The sequence below is a fragment of the Lasiosphaeria miniovina genome, assembly GCF_030549165.1.
Source record: "Lasiosphaeria miniovina strain SMH2392-1A chromosome Unknown B0T26scaffold_1, whole genome shotgun sequence".
Classification (NCBI taxonomy): Eukaryota; Fungi; Ascomycota; class Sordariomycetes; order Sordariales; family Lasiosphaeriaceae; genus Lasiosphaeria; species Lasiosphaeria miniovina.
In genome coordinates, this window is record NW_026848220.1 from 6,548,640 (window position 1) to 6,566,825 (window position 18,186).

Consider the following 18,186-nt stretch of genomic DNA (forward strand, 5'->3'; position numbering starts at 1 on the left):
TATCAGGAGAGATCGGGTTATCCACTGGCTTCCCCCCATTGTTTTCCGCTTGTCTTGTGCTGAGAGGGGAGGAGAGGAGAATGGAGCGGAGCGGAGGAAGAACATTTTGAGGGCCTCGGTTGACAAGACGAAGACGGAGAGGAGAATAGGAGACGCTGCAGAAGATGGCGATAGCACCAACGGTTATAACACAGGATTGCCTAATTACCCATACTAGGTCCTGCGCTGTTTCCTGTCGTGTTCTCTTCCTGTTTGTTTTTGGGCTCTACTCGAGTTGTCTCCTTCCGTCTCAACCCCAGTTGTTTTAGTTTGTAGCCGGTTTTCTCCAGACCACCCTATCTCTAATTAATTTTCACCATTTTGGACAAGGTCATAGTGCAGTAACTGCCCTGTTGTTACCCATCTCTCTTGTTCTTCTCTTGTTCTCACTCGGCGGGTGTCTGGTTTGGTTTCCCACGGTGATGGGAGCATTTACGTGTGTGCCGGCTTTCTTTGTTCACCGAACGGAGCATGGGTCGGCTTTGATTGGATGCTGTGATGGGCTTCGTTTGTCCCTTTCCCTTTGGTTTTATGTCTTTTAGGCCTGAATAGAACAATCCCGGGGGTTTTCCTTTGTTTGCTTGGTTTCCTTGTTGTCTTGGTTGCCCTGCGTCGGAGCTGCGGTTGCTGCGGACAGGACTAGAAGACGGACAGCGAGGCTGGTGACAAGACTTCTGGATTGACACTGTAGAGTCTGTAACTCATGGGAGCGGAAGTGTCCTAGAGAGAGATAGAAGAAGAGATGGGAGAGGGTAGAGCAGGCAGTAAGGTCGGGAAACATACAGTACGTTAGACTGAGAAGCCGGGCTCATTATCACGGTATGCTATGAGGAAAAACTCGAGTTTATATTATTGAGTGGCTCTGTTGTATTTTACAGCCCGCAGGGTAGTGGTGATCATTACAGTTATTATATACATGCACATGTTATACAAAAAACATAGGGGTTTCGCCTTACTCAGCTCACTTCTCTGGCTCGCTGCCAGGGTCGGTGCTGGATGGCCGCGCATGGACTGTCAGACCAGTGTTGTCGTCCTTGATTTCTACAACAGCCAAATCGCCCGACTTGATCTGCCCGCGGATAATCTGGTCAGCTAGGCCGTTGCCGATCTCGGTCGTGATAAGGCGGTTCAGTGGGCGGGCGCCAAACTTGGGGTCGTAGCCTCGCTCGGCAAGCCACTGGCGGACGTGGTCAGGCACGTCGAGAGTAATGCGGCGGTCGTTCAGGCGCTCCTGGAGCTCCTTGAGACGGATGTCGACAATGTCCCGAAGGGCATCGAGAGCCAGCCGCTTGAAGACGATGAAAGAGTCTATCCGATTCAGGAACTCTGGAGGATACTGCGAGGCCACAACGTCCATCACAGCCTTCCTCACGTCTGGGTGGATGTCGCCATCCGGTGTCTCCTTGTACGGGTGCAGGTGATTAGCCCCAACGAGGATATCAGCCCCGAGATTCGATGTCAGCACGATGATGGTATTTTTGAAGTCGACCTTGTGGCCCTGTGCGTCGGTGAGATAGCCTTCGTCCAAGACTTGCAGCAGCAGAGCCGAGATGTCGCGATGCGCCTTCTCGAATTCGTCAAATAGGAGTACCGCATATGGCTTCCGCCGTACCGCCTCCGTCAGCTGCCCGGCGTCTTCATAGCCGACGTAGCCGGACGGAGCACCTATGAGGCGCGAGATGGTGTGCTTCTCTTGAAACTCGCTCATGTCAAAGCGCTGTACCGCGTGTCAGCAGGTAGCTTGAATGTATGGGTAGTTGGTTCAGAGACTTACCACAACAGCCGACTCAGCCGAGAACAAGAAGCCGGCGAGCTTCTTGCAGAGCTCCGTCTTTCCAACACCAGTGGGACCGAGGAAGAAGAACGACGCCAATGGCCGGTTCTCGCCGCTCAAGCCTGCCCTCTGCATTCTCACGGCGTCGGCAACGGCTTTGAGAGCCTCGTCCTGTCCCCGGACAGAATCTCGCAGGATTTCTTCCATGCGAATCAACCTCTCCGTGTGACCGCTCGTAAGCCTAGAAACAGGGATGCCGGTGATCCTAGAGACAACATTCGCAATGTCATCCGCGGTGACTGAGTCGTGGAGAAGGGTGTCATCGGCTCCTCCCTTCTCTCCTTCCTTGGGCAACTTCGCTTCCAAGGTCGGAATGACACCAAATCTCAGCTCGGACGCCTTGCCAAAGCTGCCTTCTCTTTGAGCCAGTTCCAATTCAATGCGGGCCTTGTCAAGCTCCGCCTGCGTCTGCTTGATGGCATCAATCTCGGCCTTCTCCTTCTCCCACCGTTCAGTTAGACCGTTGACCTCGGTTTGGTATTTGTTCAGATCGCTCTCGAGTTTCTTTCGCCGCTCCTGGCTTGCGACGTCCTTTTCTTTTCGCAGACTTTCAAGTTCAATCTGGATCGTCATAATCTTCTGGTCAAGCCGGGTGATGTCCTCTGGCTTGCTCTCCTGCTGAAGCCGTAGCGAGCTGGCAGCCTCGTCCATCAAGTCGATGGCCTTGTCGGGCAGGAAACGGTCGGTAATATAGCGGTTCGAGTAGGTAGCAGCAGCCACCAGGGCGCCATCGGTGATGCGGACGCCGTGGTGTACCTCGTATTTGTCCTTGATCCCCCGGAGGATGCTGATGGTGTCCGTGACAGTCGGCTCGCTGACCAGGATGGGCTGGAATCGACGGGCCAGAGCGACGTCCTTCTCGATAAGGCGGTACTCGGCTAGAGTGGTAGCGCCGCAGCACTGTAGCTCGCCTCTTGAGAGAGCGGGCTTCAAAAGGTTCGACGCATCGATTGACCCTTCGGCCTTCCCCAGCCCAAGCAGTGTGTGGAGCTCATCGATGAATAGAATAACCTCGCCGTGCGCCTTTTGAACCTCGGTGAGGACCTTCTTCAAGCGCTCCTCAAAGTCGCCCCTGAACTTGGCGCCAGCAATAAGGGATCCCAGGTCTAGCGCGATTACTCTCTTGTTTTTGATGCTCTCTGGTACAGCCCCGCGCACGATCTCGAGGGCCAGCCCTTCTAGAATGGCCGTCTTTCCCACGCCGGCACTCCCTATGAGCACCGGGTTGTTCTTTGTCCTGCGCGATAGGATTTGTATGGTGCGCTGGATCTCGGCGGACCGGCCGATTACGGGATCGAGCTTGCCTTCCCTCGCCCTCGCCGTCAGGTCGACTCCATATTGCTCGAGCGCAGGTTTCTCTTCCTCGGCTCCGAGGTTCATGCGGTGGGTGCCGCCGGGCGGGTGCGGTCTGGCATTGGCATATGTTCGGGATATTACCACGGGCAGCAGGCGAAACGGGTTGCCGAGGGCAGCTGTCCGCGGTATCGCTGCGGTAAATGGCCTAGGTAGTCTTCGTGGTTGGGACAATGCGCCTCTCGACGCAGTGGCGATGCACCGTGAGGCCGTTGGCGACACGAGCTGGATTCTTGACTGCATTTCAGGGAAACGTTCAAGGCGTGTTTCGGTTGCATGCAAATTTGGTTTGCATTTCTTGTTTAACTACCAGGTAGGTATTTAAACCTTCGCAGGCGTCAGAGCGCCATGGGCAGTCTGGCGATGACAGATCGAAACATCTCGCACGTTCTAGAGAGCGCCCCACTGCGGGATAGCGCCTGCACAGCGCACACGTTGAAGCTTGATGAGGGAGCTTTATCTTATCGAACCCGAGGTCGTTGACAGCTGGTCCGTGCACACAAAATTATAAAATCTCGACTTTTTTCCCGCTTGATCCTTTCCTGCTAAACCATTGCAAACAATTTGATGGGGATCAGCACTGGATAGCAAGATCCCCCTTTTTTTTTTAAAACGGATTGTTCTCTCGAAAGATTTCTGGGGATGCGATCAGAGTAGTGTATTAACTAGTAGCCAGTTGTGCATCGACAAATCCATCCCGGTATGTTTACTCACTTGTCCTTTATTCTCTCCCCTTCATGATGATCTTTATTGGTCCGTGTTACCAAGCAGCGTCAAGAACTGCAGATGACGACGAAACCCAGCATTCAATGCGCCTCTGACTTCTTCCACAATTCACATTAATTTATGGTTTGTTGCCGAGCCTCTTGCTGACTCGTTGCTAGGTGTTTGTTTGACTTGCCCAACCCCGTCATAACCTATCATGAAGTCTGCAGGGAATCAGCTTCATGCGAATGGTATCCAAAGTTGGGACTGTTGCAGTCTCAGTTGAAGATGGCCATCGCTAGAAGAACAAAAGTTAGATCAGGTAGGTATAAAACTTAGATCACCACTGAGAATTATAAATATGAAGTACAACTCGAAGAGCTCTTCAATCTTTTTTCAGCCGGCAGCAACTCAGGTGACGCTCTGTATCCGATGTAGGGTTCGTTGCCATTGAGTTTAATACTTAGCAAGGGGCATTGAGCTTTCGGGATCTCTCCAAATGGGTACCCCGATTTGCGTGACCTCGAATGGATCGCCCCGAATCTTTTAGATAATTGTAATACTAGATTTGCTGGACTCCGTATGCAGGATGCCAAACTGCAAAATTCAGAAAGGCATGAGATGAAAGAGGTTGCAAGTGGGGAAGCAAATAGAGAGTGGATCGTCCAATCGGCTGCTTTACAGGGCTTCCGCTGCATTTATTTAGCGGCGCCCGAGACTTGGCCCTTTAACTCAGCATCGCGAAACCCAGTCGCGTCAACATCCTCGAATGTCACTTCAGTTGCTCCCAGTCACACCACCACCACCACCTCTATAGCAGCACGAGGCAGGAAGCCACCCCAAAGTTAGCCATGCCGATGTACGGGGATCTGGGCAACAAGCTGGTTCGTATTCGCGCCTTATTGCTGTGCTGGCCTCGGCTCACATTTCTTCAAGGTCCAACATGCCAAAAGGGCTCAGAACCTGGCACAGCTGCCAGCATATCAGACGGAGCTTGTCCGTGCCGTGACGCGAGAGGTGCGGGATCTTGATAGAGACGTGGCGAGCATGCTCGAACCCTTCCAAGGCTCGTTTGATCCGGCTGCAGAACAAGCCACGGCATGCACTCTACTGGTCAACCACCTCTCGATGCGGAGAAACAAGCGCTGCCTCCTCGCGTACCACCGCACTCGCGCCGACAAGCTGGAGGAGCTGGTCTGGAGCGGTTCCGACGTCGTCGATCTCGCCGGGCAGCAGCAAGCAGGAGCGGCAGCAAATAGCGTGCCAGCCGCCGCGAATGATAGGCAGAGCAGCAGCCTCAGCCCCCAAGAGGAGGACTACGTTCGGCAATACGGAGACCTCCTGGCTGCATACAAGGGCCAGTGGACCGACATTGACTTGACCGGCAGCCTCGACCCGCCCAGGGATTTGTTCATCGATGTTCGCGTCCTGAAAGATGCGGGGGAGATCCAAACCGAATATGGGTAGGCTCCCCCTCGGAGGCGGCCACCTGATCCGGTCTGCATATCCAGAACTAACCGTGCCAATACACAGAGCCATCAATTTGACCAAAAACAGCCAATTTTATGTCCGGCAGGGCGATGTAGAACGCCTGATTGCTCAGGGATACCTGCAAAAACTCGGCTGAAGCTACTCCAGCTCCCAATTTGCGTTTCACTGCAGCTCGGTGCCGCAGCAGGCGCGAGTTTATTGTTCAAGCAACGCACTAACGTATACTATAACTTTGTATCCTCCATTATCCGATCCTTCTCGCAGGCTAGGTTTGGTCCACCCAAGACTGGACAAGGCTGAAGACGAGATGGACTCGGGACGGCCACCAGAAGCAAGAATTCGGTACCCCAGAAGCTCCCTGGGGGTGCAGTATCCGAAAGACAGTTGACGAAACTTTGCACCACAATGACGGCAAAAGGTGTGTTGCTGGGTTGAGGTCCTAAGAGTGGAGCCAATATCGCGAGCTTTGAGAATCAAGTCAAGGTCTGGGGACGGGCTGGGGAAGCATGTATTGCACCAGAGGGGGGACAAAGGAGCAATTGCATGAACAGGGTCCAAGAGGTCAGAGGTCCGCGAAAATTTCTGAGCTTGCCGTTGGAAGTCTGCTGCATGCGGGAAGAGCATGCAAGACGGGGAACATAAGGCGACGAAACATAGTGCCACGCGGGCAGGAACATAGGGTATTTCGTGCCTTCAAAATTCAACGGTCCCGTCCTGAGGCGGGGGAATTGGCCTGCGGCTGGTTCACATGGCCACTAAATTTTTCAGATCAAGGGGCGGATTTCCACAGTGTGAACACTGTGCATGCGGGGAGAGATTAAGACCAAGTTTTATGCACCGTTCAGTACTTTGTACCTATCTTCGAGACGTTGGACTTGTAAACCCGACTTAGGTAGGTAACTATTCTACTGAGCTCAGTGTGTATACCTGCAGCTTCATTCACTGCGTTATTATTATAGACTATAACTGACTATAAGTTAAGCCTGAGATAGCAAGAGTGATGGACGGCTAGACTTAGAGGGGGTAAAGTATCGGGCTTTGCGAGTTGAGGGGTTGGACCGTTCCTGAAAACACAATTCACACTGTGCCGGTGGTTGAGTGGCGTGCAACGGTGTCAGTCTGCCCATTGCATCATGCAAGGTAACTTGAATGACGCCTTCCCCCCACCAACGACGAGTCCAGGCCTTGTTAGTCGCAAGCCGGCTTTGCAAGTGGGCAGGCAGCTCGACGTCTAGCTTGAAACCGACCACGTTCAGGTGAGTGAGAACTACGAGCCTCTCATCTCCAACACGTTGCGACAGGAAAGCTCTCCGCGCCGCAAATAAATACACTTTACTAATTATCCCTGTCTTGAAGCGCCAACTTGGGTGGGTCAACAGAAGAGAAGGTTGCCTGCACTAAGAAGAAAAAAGAGCAACGCAGAAAGGGAACTAGGCTGGAAGCACAGCTGCGAATTCAAGGTGTCTCCACGCCGCCTTGCCGTTTTTTTCGGGGGGGGGGGGGGGGTTTTTTGGTTTTTTTTTCTTTCTTTCTCCTCAGCCAGTGCGCTACAAAGTACATCCTAGCTCGGATGCTACGGGGTTCTCAGCTCTTCTTCTGTCATTTTCTGATCCGAAGCTCTCCGTCGTCGCTCAGCCAGAAGGAAGAGCATTTTGTTTTCTGTCTGTCTGCTGGTGTCGCGTCTTTCGCTCGCTCTCTCTCCCCTTCCCCTTCCCCTTCCCCTCCCCCTCCCCTCCTCGGCAGGCATATCTCCCTACCCGTCTTGTATGTCTCGCTCTCTGGCAGTGGAGCCGTGATGCGACCCTCGTTGATTGGGCCGACCTGAGATCATATCGTGAAGTGCTCTTCGTGCTTCTTGCGTCGTACCATACCATGTCGTCCCCCATTTTCGGGTTCTCCTCGCTGAGGAGAGGCCGGCCTTCGTCCATTCGTTCTCAGGATACCCAAGAAGACACCCCGGCCTCCAACCCCCCTTTCAGCCCCTTCACCCCTCCGCCGTCTGCCCAGAGCACCAGCAACGATGGGAAGCTTCTCTCATCCTCCCTGGGTTCCACGAGCCACCGTGGCCCCATAAGATCTTTTATCCACGGATCTGTACGGGAGCACTTAGGTTAGTTCTTTCCTCACTCTTCCTTGTTGGGTTGGGCTGAGAGCTGTTACGCTGACAACCTCCGACGGCTAGCTCCTGTCGATAGCGTACAGTCTGCCCTATCCGTGCGCGAAGACACGGCAGAGCTAGCGAACTACTTCCTGTCTGTCAAGAAGACCGGCCGTAGCCCGTCCTTTCTCCAGGCACGTTCCCAGTCTTCAGTAGCCCGGCAGGACAGCCCGCTCTTGCCGCCTCCCGACGAGGACGAGGCCGGGGCAAGCGCGGCAATTTCGTCTGAAACAATACACGAAGAGTCAGAGCCCCCTTCGCCGGATACTACCCACGAGGAGTTGGCCATCGGAGGCCCCTCGATGCTCACAACAATGCTCAGGAGGTCGCCGCCTGACGAGAGGTATCTAGCGGCCCCAAAGGAGGACCAGGTTCACGAGGACAGTGTTGTTGTTGACGACAGCGACGATGATTACGAGACAGTCAGTCGGGTCACATCCTTTGAAGACAGACCTTGGCCGGCGTACCGAGACACAGCCGACGACGCCACCGACGCTTCGCCGTTGATCACTGCCAGATCTAGGGAAAGTCGGCACAGCTATGGCACCGGCAACGGTGCGGGACGGGAACCGGACCTCGAAAGCCAGAAAAGGCGATCCACCGAACGATGGGTGGCCGGCGCGGGAGCCCGCTTGGCCGGCCTCTTCCGGACAGTTGGAGACCCGAAAAGCTGGGATAGGCCGGCCCTCTGGCGGAATATGGTCCTTGCCCCCGTTGAATGTCTCCCTGCTGTTATAGTTGGGCTCCTCCTCAACATTCTGGATGCCCTATCATATGGTGAGTGCCATGGTTCTAATATTGCTTCCCGTGTGCTGACACTCTGATCTCAAGGCATGATCCTCTTTCCCTTGGGGAGCCCTATCTTTGCGAGCTTGGGGTCTGCCGGAATCTCGATATTCTATGTCAGCACCATCATCTCGCAGTTAACGTTCTCGGCTGGGAGCATATTCAAGGGAGGTGTTGGCTCTGAACTGGTAAGTCTTGACATGCGCCCCTTTGATACTGGAGAGTCTCTCATGCCCGCTAGATTGAGGTAGTACCATTTTTCCACAGTATGGCTGCTACCATTACCGACTTGGTCGGAGAAGACAAGCCTGAGGCGGTTATCACCACTACAATAACTTCATATGCATTGAGCTCGATGCTCACTGGCACCGTCTTCTTCTTGATGGGCCACTTTAAATTTGGCTACCTCGTGGGATTTATTCCTCGCCACATTCTAATCGGCTGTATCGGCGGTGTTGGCTGGTTTCTCGTTGCCACGGGCTTCGAGGTGACGGCGCGAATGGACGGGAGCTTCAACTACGATCTCGACACCCTCAACCGACTCATCCAACCAGACACGGTTCCGCTGTGGATAATACCTCTCACACTGGCCGTCATCCTATTTTACGGCCAGATGAGATTTACTTCTAAATTCTTCCTTCCATTATTTATCATGGTCATCCCCGCCATCTTTTACTTTTTCGTGGTTGCTTTCGATTCGTTAAATACGGACGCACTGCGGAACAATGGCTGGATATTCGAAGGGCCTCCCGCTGGGGAGCCTTGGTGGTATTTCTACACACTATACAGTATGTGTTTCTCACTTCGGGGGGGGGGGGGGGATTTCATCTTGGCCCAAGCTAATCTGCCTCCAGAATTTCATCTCATCGAGTGGACAGCCATAGCACAATGCATCCCGGCGATGCTTGCTCTGACCTTCTTCGGGATCCTGCATGTGCCTATAAACGTCCCGGCCTTGGCTCTTAATACCGGCGAGGACCATGCGGACCTCGACCACGAGCTAAAGCTACACGGATACTCAAACATTTTATCAGGACTTGCCGGTAGCATCCAGAACTACCTGGTTTACGCCAATTCTCTCTTCTTTATGCGATCGGGCGGTAATACTCGGTTGGCTGGTGTGGAGCTGGCCTTCTTCACCAGCATCTTCATGGTGGTGGGCCCATCGATGATTGGGTTCATTCCCGTCATGATGGTTGGTGTCTTGATTTTTGACCTCGGGTTCGAGTTGCTGCTCGAAGCGATTTGGCATCCGAGAAAGAAGCTGAAGTTGCTCGAATACCTTACCGTTGTCGCCATTGTTCTTATTATGGGCATCTACGACTTTGTCGTTGGGATTGGTGTCGGCATTCTCCTCGCATTTATCTCGCTGATATTCCAGACATCAAGAGTGTCGGCAGTTCGAGCGACCTATTCCGGTGAAGCAGTAGGCTCGACTGTGAGAAGGAACCCGACACAACAGCACTATCTCCGGCAGGTCGGCAGGCAGATCAACATCATCAAACTAGCCGGTTACTTGTTCTTTGGGACAATTGTCAGTGTGGAGGATAAGATCAGAGCCCTGATTGCCGAAGAAGAGTTTAGCAGAAGCCCGATCAAGTATCTGATCCTTGACCTCTGGCAGGTCACTGGGTTGGACTACTCGGCTGGCGAAGTTTTCAACACGATTAGCCGCCTGCTCGACAGCAAGGGCATCGAGCTTGTGCTGAGCGGCGTCAATGCTCAGTGCTCCCTTGGCAGCAGTCTGAGGGCTGTTGGGCTCGGCGAGGATGGAATCGAGGTCAAGCTCCTGCCAGAACTTAACTCGGCACTGGAATACTGCGAGAACGAGCTCCTAAAAACACTCTATGCCAACCAGGAAACAATACGCAAGCTACATTCGGCGCCGACAAGTTACTTGGACGTACCTGGCCAGGTCCAGCCCAACCAGACAATCGACCTGCTCGGGTCTTCGCCTCGGCGTGCCCACCTCCACGAGGCGGCACGCAAGTCACTGGGCCAAATGGAAGGGAAGCAGGTTACGCGCTGGCAAAGCTTTAAGGAGCCTCTGAGGCTCATGCTGCAGATTTTCCGAGACGTGAGCGACAAGAACGAGGATTTTTGGTTTCGATCTGTCAAATACTTTTCACATAGCGAGTATGTTGCCGGCACGGTCTTGTTTCGGCGTGGCGAACCTGCCGAGGGTTTTTACCTGCTGGAGTCGGGCATCCTTCGTGCCGAATACGACCTCCCGCAGGGGTGGCTATTTGAGAGCATTGTGGCCGGCACAACGTGCGGCGAGCTGCCATTTTTCTCGGAGACGAACAGAACGGCCAAATGCGTCGCGGAAAGGGACTGTGTCGTGTGGCAGCTGGACAGGGAGAACTGGGAGAAAATGCAAAAGGAGGAGCCTGCGGCGGCGCAGGAGCTGCTTCGCATCTCGCTGAAGTTGACAAGCGAGCGGCTGAGCGTAATTACGTCTTATACGTTGACGATGGCTGGATGAGGAAGGGTTTATGCACCTGGGGAACCTGGCGAGGGCGAGCATGGTGGCCGCCTGGTACACTGCGATATGGATGTTCTGGTAGGAGCCCGGTTGGATAGGGTGGGTGTACGGAGCAGGTACCTGGGCAATAAGTCCAAGTAGGCACGGAAAAGCATCCATTTAGGTATATGGAAGGAAGGGCATTGTAAGGAGTACGTCATAGAGACTTGAGCACAGCGCCACGTTCATGAGCGAGCTAATACCATATTCAACGCTTTGCTTGTTCCCGTCTGGTCGAGGAAGGCCGAGGTAATAACACCTAGGTTTAACCATTATAAGACCAAAGGAAATTCTGCAAGTAAGCATTGGCCATAGACAGTTAACAACCCAGGTTCCCTTGTCAAACTGACGACGTCCTTGGCTGACATGAGTATCGATCGCTACAGCGGATGGGTGGCGTTGTGGGGGACGGCAGGGCTGACCGAGGCGCTTCTGGCCCGCGCACCGGGCTAATGAAATAGAGTTGCAGGGGATCAACCAACCTGGAACATCGAGGGCGTTGGACGGGTGCCCGCACCACCAACTCGACTCGGGCAACCTGCATCTCCATCTTCCATCCCATCACGGCTTGCCGAGATACTGCTTGGTGCATTATGAGCCTGCACTCAATACTCGGAGTCTCGCGCGTCACCAAAAAGAAAGCATCTTCGTCAAGCAAGTCACGTTCGTCGTCCTCGGCATCAGCATGGACGTCGTCACTGCCGCGCACAAAGCCCGGCAGCAAAAAGAGCAACTTGCTCAAACATGACGATGACGACGACGACCACGGGCGCAACTATGGCGGTCATTACGATGTACAGGAGAGACTCGACAACACCGGCCCCATCCGCGCACTTCTTCCCCCGTCCGCCGCCGGCCCCAGCAACGACATAACCCACACGCACCGCTCCATCCGCGCGCGCATGTTCGACCCCGTCCCCGACCGCGCCGCCGGCATGAACTCGACTCGCATCGCCGCCGTCCTGCAGTTCCGCGCAGCGCTTCCGCCCGTGGTCTCGGCGGCGCACATCGCCGCGCTGCGTGCCACCGGCAGTAGCCCCGCGGCCGCCGAGCGCGAGCTCGCCCGTCTCGTCCGCGCTAGCGTCGCGCGCCGCGTCGTCGTCCCCACCCGCGGCGCCATCGGCGAGCTGGTCATGCTGGCTGGCGACCTCGAGGCCCTGGTTCGAGGCTCTGCCGCCGTGGACCCGCAGACCCGCGCGGCTTTCGTCTCGTGGCTCGCCGAGAACCCCGCCGCGCTGACGCTTCGCGGCCCGGAGGCGGCGGGGCTGTCGGCGGCTCAGGTCGACCAGCTCGTCCGCGCCGGATTCCTTACGGCCCAGCTCGGCGCCGCGCAGACAGGCGTCTACGCCCGTCCCGACGAGCGCTACACCATGATCAGTGTCGAGACGGTCGCGCGCGCTGCTGCCGGGTCGATGGCGGCTGTCGGCGGCGACGGCGTCCTGCATGCTGCCGGCGGGACGGGCGCCCGGTGCATGGCCGGCCCGTCATCGTCGGGAGCAGCGGCGGGTGCGGCGCTCAATGTGGCCGTCCCGGGATGCGGAGCGCTCCTCAAGCTCGTCGCCGCTGCACTCGCACACCTCGCCGAGCTGCTACAGAAGACGCGGTATCGCGAGATGCCTGAGCGGGACCTCCGCGAGAAGTGGGACGGTGGCATCGCGGGCGACAAAGAGGCCGCCGCCGCTAAGAAGGCCCGCGGCGAGTTCGCCGGCATCCTGCCCGGCCGCACAAAGAAATGGCGCCAGTTCGACGGCCTCGCGTTCGAGTGGGTTTTGCACGAGGCTGTGGGCACCGGGCTGGTCGAGGTCTTTGACACAAGGAGCGTCGGCCGTGGCGTGCGCTTGGTCTGAAAAGAGCCTGCAATCTCCCTCCACGATTTAGAGGGGAGAGTTGGTAGACCCAGACGAAACCTAGCCGGGACCCGGGTCCTTTGGCTGATGCCGAGACACGCGAGAGCTAGACACGCTAACGCCACAAGCTAGAGGCATTCATCGCGATGCATCAAATTCGGCCGGCAGAAATGTGCAGGCATACCGCGGTCGCTCTTCGCTTTTCCCATCCAAGTCGGGGTTTTCCCTTTCCGGGTTTAGGTGTGTCGGTCGGTTAGTCGGTCGGCCAGTCGGTCGGTCAGTCAGTCGGCTAGGTATTTGAATATTCCCGGGCTCTCGGACGCGCCCATCTGCAATATCACACACGACATACACACACACGTATACGCACAAGGTGAGAAGCTGAGGCGGGTAGCAGGATTTAATGACGGTATGCGCACGCTACACCCCCCAAGGGGGAAAGGGGGGGAGGGAGAGAGGCAATTACGATGCGTGGAGCAAGGAGACATGAAAAGCAAACGCCGATGAAGCTTGCCGCGGAAAATCCCGACGGCGGGATTGCAGCAGTGCAGAAGCGCATATATGCCGAGTCCTCTCTCTGCTTCACTTCTGCTCAGGGACAGGGCTCACAGGGAAACTCGAAGGAGCGCACTGTTCGGGATTCATGTAACTAAGCATATAGTATGTCTCGGCCAATACATGTGAAAAGCGCAAGATGATGAGTCAATTTTCCGGCTTGTGATCAACTGTTTCTTGTCTCAGAGGTAGAATGACGAGGCCCTCGGTCTCGCTTCTTCAGGGATGAAGCTGGAAGGACGCTCTTATATAGGAAGGAATGCCAAAGGCAAAATGCGAAACCGACTACTATAGATGCGTTGCGACGTTGGTTGGTTGTGTATGACGGGGAGAGATGAAACTTGGCCGTTCGGTGGTTCATGGGGAAAAAAACCTGCTTGTTGGTCTTGCCATCTCCCTCGCCTCAGCTAGCTGTGTTGCTTCGGCTCGGAACTCGTTCAGGTCATGGATGGGATGAGGCCGCCGTGGTATATCTCCAAGCGCTGTGTCGTGTCATATGTGAACTGTTAAGGTGTATCCCAGAGTACGCCGCAGCCCTAGTGTATACATACATGCATAAATAGCGTCAAGAGATGAATACAGAGATACAATCTACAATATTAGACTCACGCTTTGCTGTCGTTGTGGGAAAAGCAGGCCCCCCTCTCCTCCAGCTTTGCTCCTCGACGTTCCGAGTAGGCATGGACCCTGCTATTAAAACATGACAAAACAGAGACACAAGACAGCGAGGGCAAAATCCCAGGTTCCCGGCGGTTTCTGTTTGATCTTCAAAACCCCGGCAGGCCGGGCGGGCGGGCTCCGCCCCCATCCCCGGAACCCACAGACCATAGAAGGAGGGGGAAAGAAAAACATGGGGGTATCCCCGGGATTACTTTTCGGACGGGGCGTTGCGAAACGAGTCGAGGAACGTCAGACGGTGCGGTGCACTCACTGGTAGGTGGGTTGGGATACTTACAAGCCAATCCATAATCCTCCAATAGGCTCAGTGCCGGCCGGTCTGTCTGTCTGTCTGTCTGTCTGTCTGTCTGTCTGTCTGGCTGGCTGGCTGGCTGGCTGGCTGGCTGGCTGGCTGGCTGGCTGGCTGGCTGGCTGGCTGGCTGTTGTGTGTGTCTTTGCCGTCCTGCTGCAGCTGGTGTAGGTACTGGGTAGTTGTATCGTAACACCACCTTTTGACACCCCTCACGGTATGCCTAATCTCTGTCGGTCGCTGTTCCTCCCGTCCTACAGGAGAGGATATACTCGATGGAGGGGAGAAGGAGGGGTGGGGGGAGGAAGGAAGACCGGAAGGGGCAGGCACGTATGTCAGGGATCAAAAAGAAAGGGCCTGCCTGTCTTTCTGTCTGTCTGTCTTTCTGTGGCTGAATGAATTGGCTTTCTGTCTCTACTCGCTGCCCGTCGCTCACTGCAGGGTCAACGGCCGCAATCCTCTTGTGTCGAGGTTGGTATGCTCGGGTTCACGTGGAGGGATCTATGTTTTGCTTTCTGGTACGTATTCTGTCATGTCCTGCGTAGGACACAAGATGCACTGCCCCTTTCATTTCCGAGAGAGAGAGAGGGAGAGAGACCGGTGCGAGACTAATAATTCAGCAAGTCGGAAAGGCGACTGAAGAAAAACATGCAAGTGTTAATTCAGGCAGTTTGGAGGAAAGATACCTGCTGCCCCTTTCGCCTGCCGGTAGAAACGCATTGACGTCGTCGTTTAGATAGTAGGTAATACTACTCCGTACCCGACCTACCTCGCCCTACGTAGGCGGGGCAGTAAGACGGGCTAATGCTGCTGCTTCTGCGACTTGGACCTGCAGCTGCGCAAAGAATTAATGCCAATGCAAGGCAGTTCGGTTTGTACTTGCCTTAGCTTCGTCGATCCAATTGATTGACTTGGACATGTATTAGTGGGTTTCTCCTTTGTCTCTTGTCCATCAATGTCAAACCGATGTTTCTAAGGCGGTGACGGCATGTTCTCTCTCCTTTTGAAAAGAGGCTATATGTTTCAGCCTCTTTCCCCTTTCGGTCCCTGGTGCTCCCTACACTTTCCACGCCAATTTCTTTTCTTTCTCTTTCCTCTCACCAGGGAGGAACTGGAAGAGTCCAGCCCGTTACTTTACTCACAACAACAAGGAAGAATCCTCTGCGGAATCTGGGGTTGTCCACCTCCAACCACTGGAGCTGGGTTACCTGCCGGTATCCTCCCCGCCGAGACAATTTCGAAATGGAATCGTACGCTCCTGTCAGCTTTGAGAAACTCAACATCAGCCTGGAGACGTTGCATCGATGGCGATCATGGAGTTCCAAAGTCGGAAAATACCACATGGCAGATCGTCAGCCCTCGCTCGCTCCCCGACTCTCGTCTCGACAATGGAAGATTCCCAGGCCTCTCAACTCTGGGCACTCACGTTTTGACCGATGATCACGCTGCGGGTGATTGGGTTGATCAATTCCGTGGCACCCATGTTGTGGAACGCTTCCGTCGTTGTATCAACCAGACACTATGAGGAAGTCACCGAAGTGGGGGGTTTGCTCTGTCGTTGTCCCGCTGCGAGACTTTTGACAGTGACTCCCGCGCAAGCCAATGATGCCCTGGCAGAGGACGGTCTTCCATTGCACTCGCGCAGCGCGCTGCGGTAGTTGACATGGCAGAGAATGGTGTAATTGCCGACAGCAGCACAAAGACCATCAACTATTAATCGATACTGACAACCGTGAAGCAGTCGATATCTTATCGCGCAATCATCATCACTCCCGTCCGAAGTGGGTAGGCACGGTGCCTCCCAAGTGCAAGCTCGGGTCATGTTCCTGCGGGATAAGCCTGCTGTCAAGCCCCTGTCAATATGTGCACGGGCTTCCCCGACTTAGCGGCAAGGGCAAGAGGCTAGAGCAGTGCCGAAGGAAATTGCACTGTGCCCCCGCGTAAAATTCCGGGGTTTGCGCTTTTGGTATCTTCGAGGTCCTGGCTTTTCGGACTTGATTCCTACTATGGTATTCAACTGGTGCGCTTCTTCAGGCCACAAGAAAGCCTGTATCAGCGCTGCCATTCGAGAACTTCTGAGGCGCTCCACCCAATTACCAGAGACCGTAGCAACCACATGATTTTCTAGTGGCTGCGCGCTTTTACGCTTTTGGTGCTGATCATCGGCCGGCTAGGGCTAATCTGCTTCCAATTGACGTCCTCGACAGCTGTTACAGCCTCGCTTGTCGCGGGTTGAGCTACAAATAGAGCCGAAGCTACCGTCACCTTCGACGATAAGAAAGTGGCCAGTGAAGGGTGTTGTCGCACATGCTGTGAAGAAGAAAGCGCCTTTCCTGCATCGGCGGACCTGCATCCTGCAGACGGCTTCCGATGAAGAAAGGGTCATGTTCGGCACCCCCCTTTTGATGGCAGACAGCACGATATTCCCCATCCCTCGAGGGCGAACAGAAGTGGCCTGATGATCTCAAGAGAGGGTGCGCGTAAGTCTTCTTAGTAGCGCGATGGACGGGTAGGTCTCTCAACAAGTCAACTCTAAACGGAGGGGGACCGGAGCATGTGAAGACTGCAAGCGTCTGCAAAAGAAGACGCGACGCAGCATTCGCATATCTAGACTAGGGTTTCCACGGCCAAGGGATCCAACCCTCTACGCCGCTGGGTCGCCTTTTAGGAGGCTTCCCCGGTGTGATGGGAGTTGGGACGTGTGCCACTCACTGGCTTCTGCCCGTTTCCGCCAAGGACCACCTGGAGGCAGTGTATTCGTACTAGCACGGAATACCAGCTCTTCCTCGGGGCGCCTTCCAAGCTCCAACCGCCTAGGTCCAGAGGCCATCGCGGGACTTGTCGATGCCTTACCCTAGAAAGCTCCCTGTCAGGGGATTTTAAGCTCTGAGCAACGCGGGGCCCATTGTCAATGGGTTCGAGCCTTGGGGGTTTCCCAGAGGGGAGGCCCTTGAGCGCAAACCCTCGCGAAAGAGGCGCAAAAGGGCCCATTGCGCTAAAATTGCTGTCTGCAGTCTGTTCATGCCGGCATCCTCCCTGGTTGGCTGGGCCGAAGCTCTGTCCATCCCAAAACGGCTTAATCAGTTTTCTAGATACTCTTGCAGGGATCAGCAGGGGCCCGATGATGGTCCGTCAAATTGCTTCGTGCGAAAAGGGCAATGGCTCGACGGGCCAGTCAAGGGTAAAGAAGGGGGCAGCGGTGCATGCAAGTGAAGCGAGAACAAGGGCCGGTCTGGGGATCTTGCCGGCGAGTGATGGACATGCAGAGACGGGCAGACAGACCAGACAGACAGATGGAGACAAACATGACGGACCGACATCCGTCGCAGTGTAGTGAGGAAGGAAAGATTCTCACCTCCACCGTACCGTACTTGCGCCTGCTCCTTGTCCTTCCCTGGAGAGACAACATCGTGATCGAGTCAATCGCAGCTGGGCCGTTCTGCGACCAGAGACGCGAGCCGTGGTCGACATCGCTGTCATCGTGCACCATTCGCGCGTTGCACCTTCCAGTCCTGTCATCCACCTCATTGGAGCACAACGATCCACCGATCCCAGCGATAACTCGGCATCCCGCACTTTTCCATTCAGTTGTCTTGGGCGCGTCTTGCCATCTCTTCTGTCAGTTTCTGCCGTCTCTCTTTTTGCCTAGGCTAGACCCGAGACCAGACACGACCCGACTAGCCGTTTCGACCTAAGTCGACGGGCTCGCCCGTCTTGCTCTTCACTCTCGCTCTCTGCACGAGGCCAAACGACGCTTTCTTCACTCGGGTCGTCCGCTCGTTTCTGTCGATTCATTTCTTTTGCCGTAGTCGATTTCCAGAAGTCAACCGCTCCTTGTCTCCCGTTCCAAGTTAAGCAGGCCGGATCCCAGAGTGGCTCGCGCGCTATTGTTCCCTGCCACTGCCAGGAACCCTATCCTTTTTTTCC

At 55.1% G+C, this 18,186-nt stretch overlaps 5 protein-coding genes across 5 annotated transcripts; 3 read left to right on the forward strand and 2 right to left on the reverse strand.

Annotated features, from left to right (window-relative positions):
- Positions 1–862: 862 nt before the first annotated feature.
- On the reverse strand, positions 863–3,644 carry B0T26DRAFT_845345 (putative heat shock protein). The gene is made up of 2 exons (XM_060447588.1): positions 1,814–3,644; positions 863–1,756 (listed from the first exon to the last, which is right to left on the reverse strand). Exons 1-2 carry the CDS (start codon positions 3,467–3,469, stop codon positions 1,001–1,003), a joined length of 2,412 nt encoding a protein of 803 aa, XP_060303724.1. The 5' UTR covers positions 3,470–3,644; the 3' UTR covers positions 863–1,000.
- Positions 3,645–4,782: 1,138 nt separating this feature from the next.
- Positions 4,783–5,558, forward strand: B0T26DRAFT_737356 (uncharacterized protein; the record flags this gene model as incomplete). The annotated part of the gene is made up of 3 exons (XM_060443434.1): positions 4,783–4,815; positions 4,868–5,394; positions 5,465–5,558. 3 exons carry the CDS (start codon positions 4,783–4,785, stop codon positions 5,556–5,558), a joined length of 654 nt encoding a protein of 217 aa, XP_060303725.1.
- A 1,736-nt stretch (positions 5,559–7,294) lies between these two features.
- Positions 7,295–10,851, forward strand: B0T26DRAFT_631661 (sulfate transporter family-domain-containing protein; the record flags this gene model as incomplete). The annotated part of the gene is made up of 5 exons (XM_060436378.1): positions 7,295–7,532; positions 7,605–8,357; positions 8,412–8,554; positions 8,608–9,154; positions 9,221–10,851. 5 exons carry the CDS (start codon positions 7,295–7,297, stop codon positions 10,849–10,851), a joined length of 3,312 nt encoding a protein of 1,103 aa, XP_060303726.1.
- A 632-nt stretch (positions 10,852–11,483) lies between these two features.
- B0T26DRAFT_671082 (serine-threonine protein kinase 19-domain-containing protein) lies at positions 11,484–12,737 on the forward strand (the record flags this gene model as incomplete). The annotated part of the gene is made up of 1 exon (XM_060439277.1): positions 11,484–12,737. The coding sequence occupies one exon, from the start codon at positions 11,484–11,486 to the stop codon at positions 12,735–12,737; it is 1,254 nt and encodes a 417-aa protein (XP_060303727.1).
- A 4,069-nt stretch (positions 12,738–16,806) lies between these two features.
- On the reverse strand, positions 16,807–17,965 carry B0T26DRAFT_83806 (uncharacterized protein). Its single transcript, XM_060447528.1, has 2 exons — positions 17,615–17,965; positions 16,807–17,356 (listed from the first exon to the last, which is right to left on the reverse strand). Exons 1-2 carry the CDS (start codon positions 17,785–17,787, stop codon positions 16,924–16,926), a joined length of 606 nt encoding a protein of 201 aa, XP_060303728.1. The 5' UTR covers positions 17,788–17,965; the 3' UTR covers positions 16,807–16,923.
- Positions 17,966–18,186: the final 221 nt, after the last annotated feature.

What these genes read in the sequence shown, in the direction of transcription:
- B0T26DRAFT_845345 (XM_060447588.1), bottom strand. Translation starts at nt 3,469, where the DNA reads ATGCAGTCAAGAATCCAGCTCGTGTCGCCAACGGCCTCACGGTGCATC. An exon ending in CGGCTGAGTCGGCTGTTGTG is followed by an intron (nt 1,757 to 1,813) that starts GTAAGTCTCTGA and finishes CACGCGGTACAG; the next exon opens with CGCTTTGACATGAGCGAGTT.
- B0T26DRAFT_83806 (XM_060447528.1), bottom strand. Translation starts at nt 17,787, where the DNA reads ATGAGGTGGATGACAGGACTGGAAGGTGCAACGCGCGAATGGTGCACG. An exon ending in GCAAGTACGGTACGGTGGAG is followed by an intron (nt 17,357 to 17,614) that starts GTGAGAATCTTT and finishes GATCCCTGCAAG; the next exon opens with AGTATCTAGAAAACTGATTA.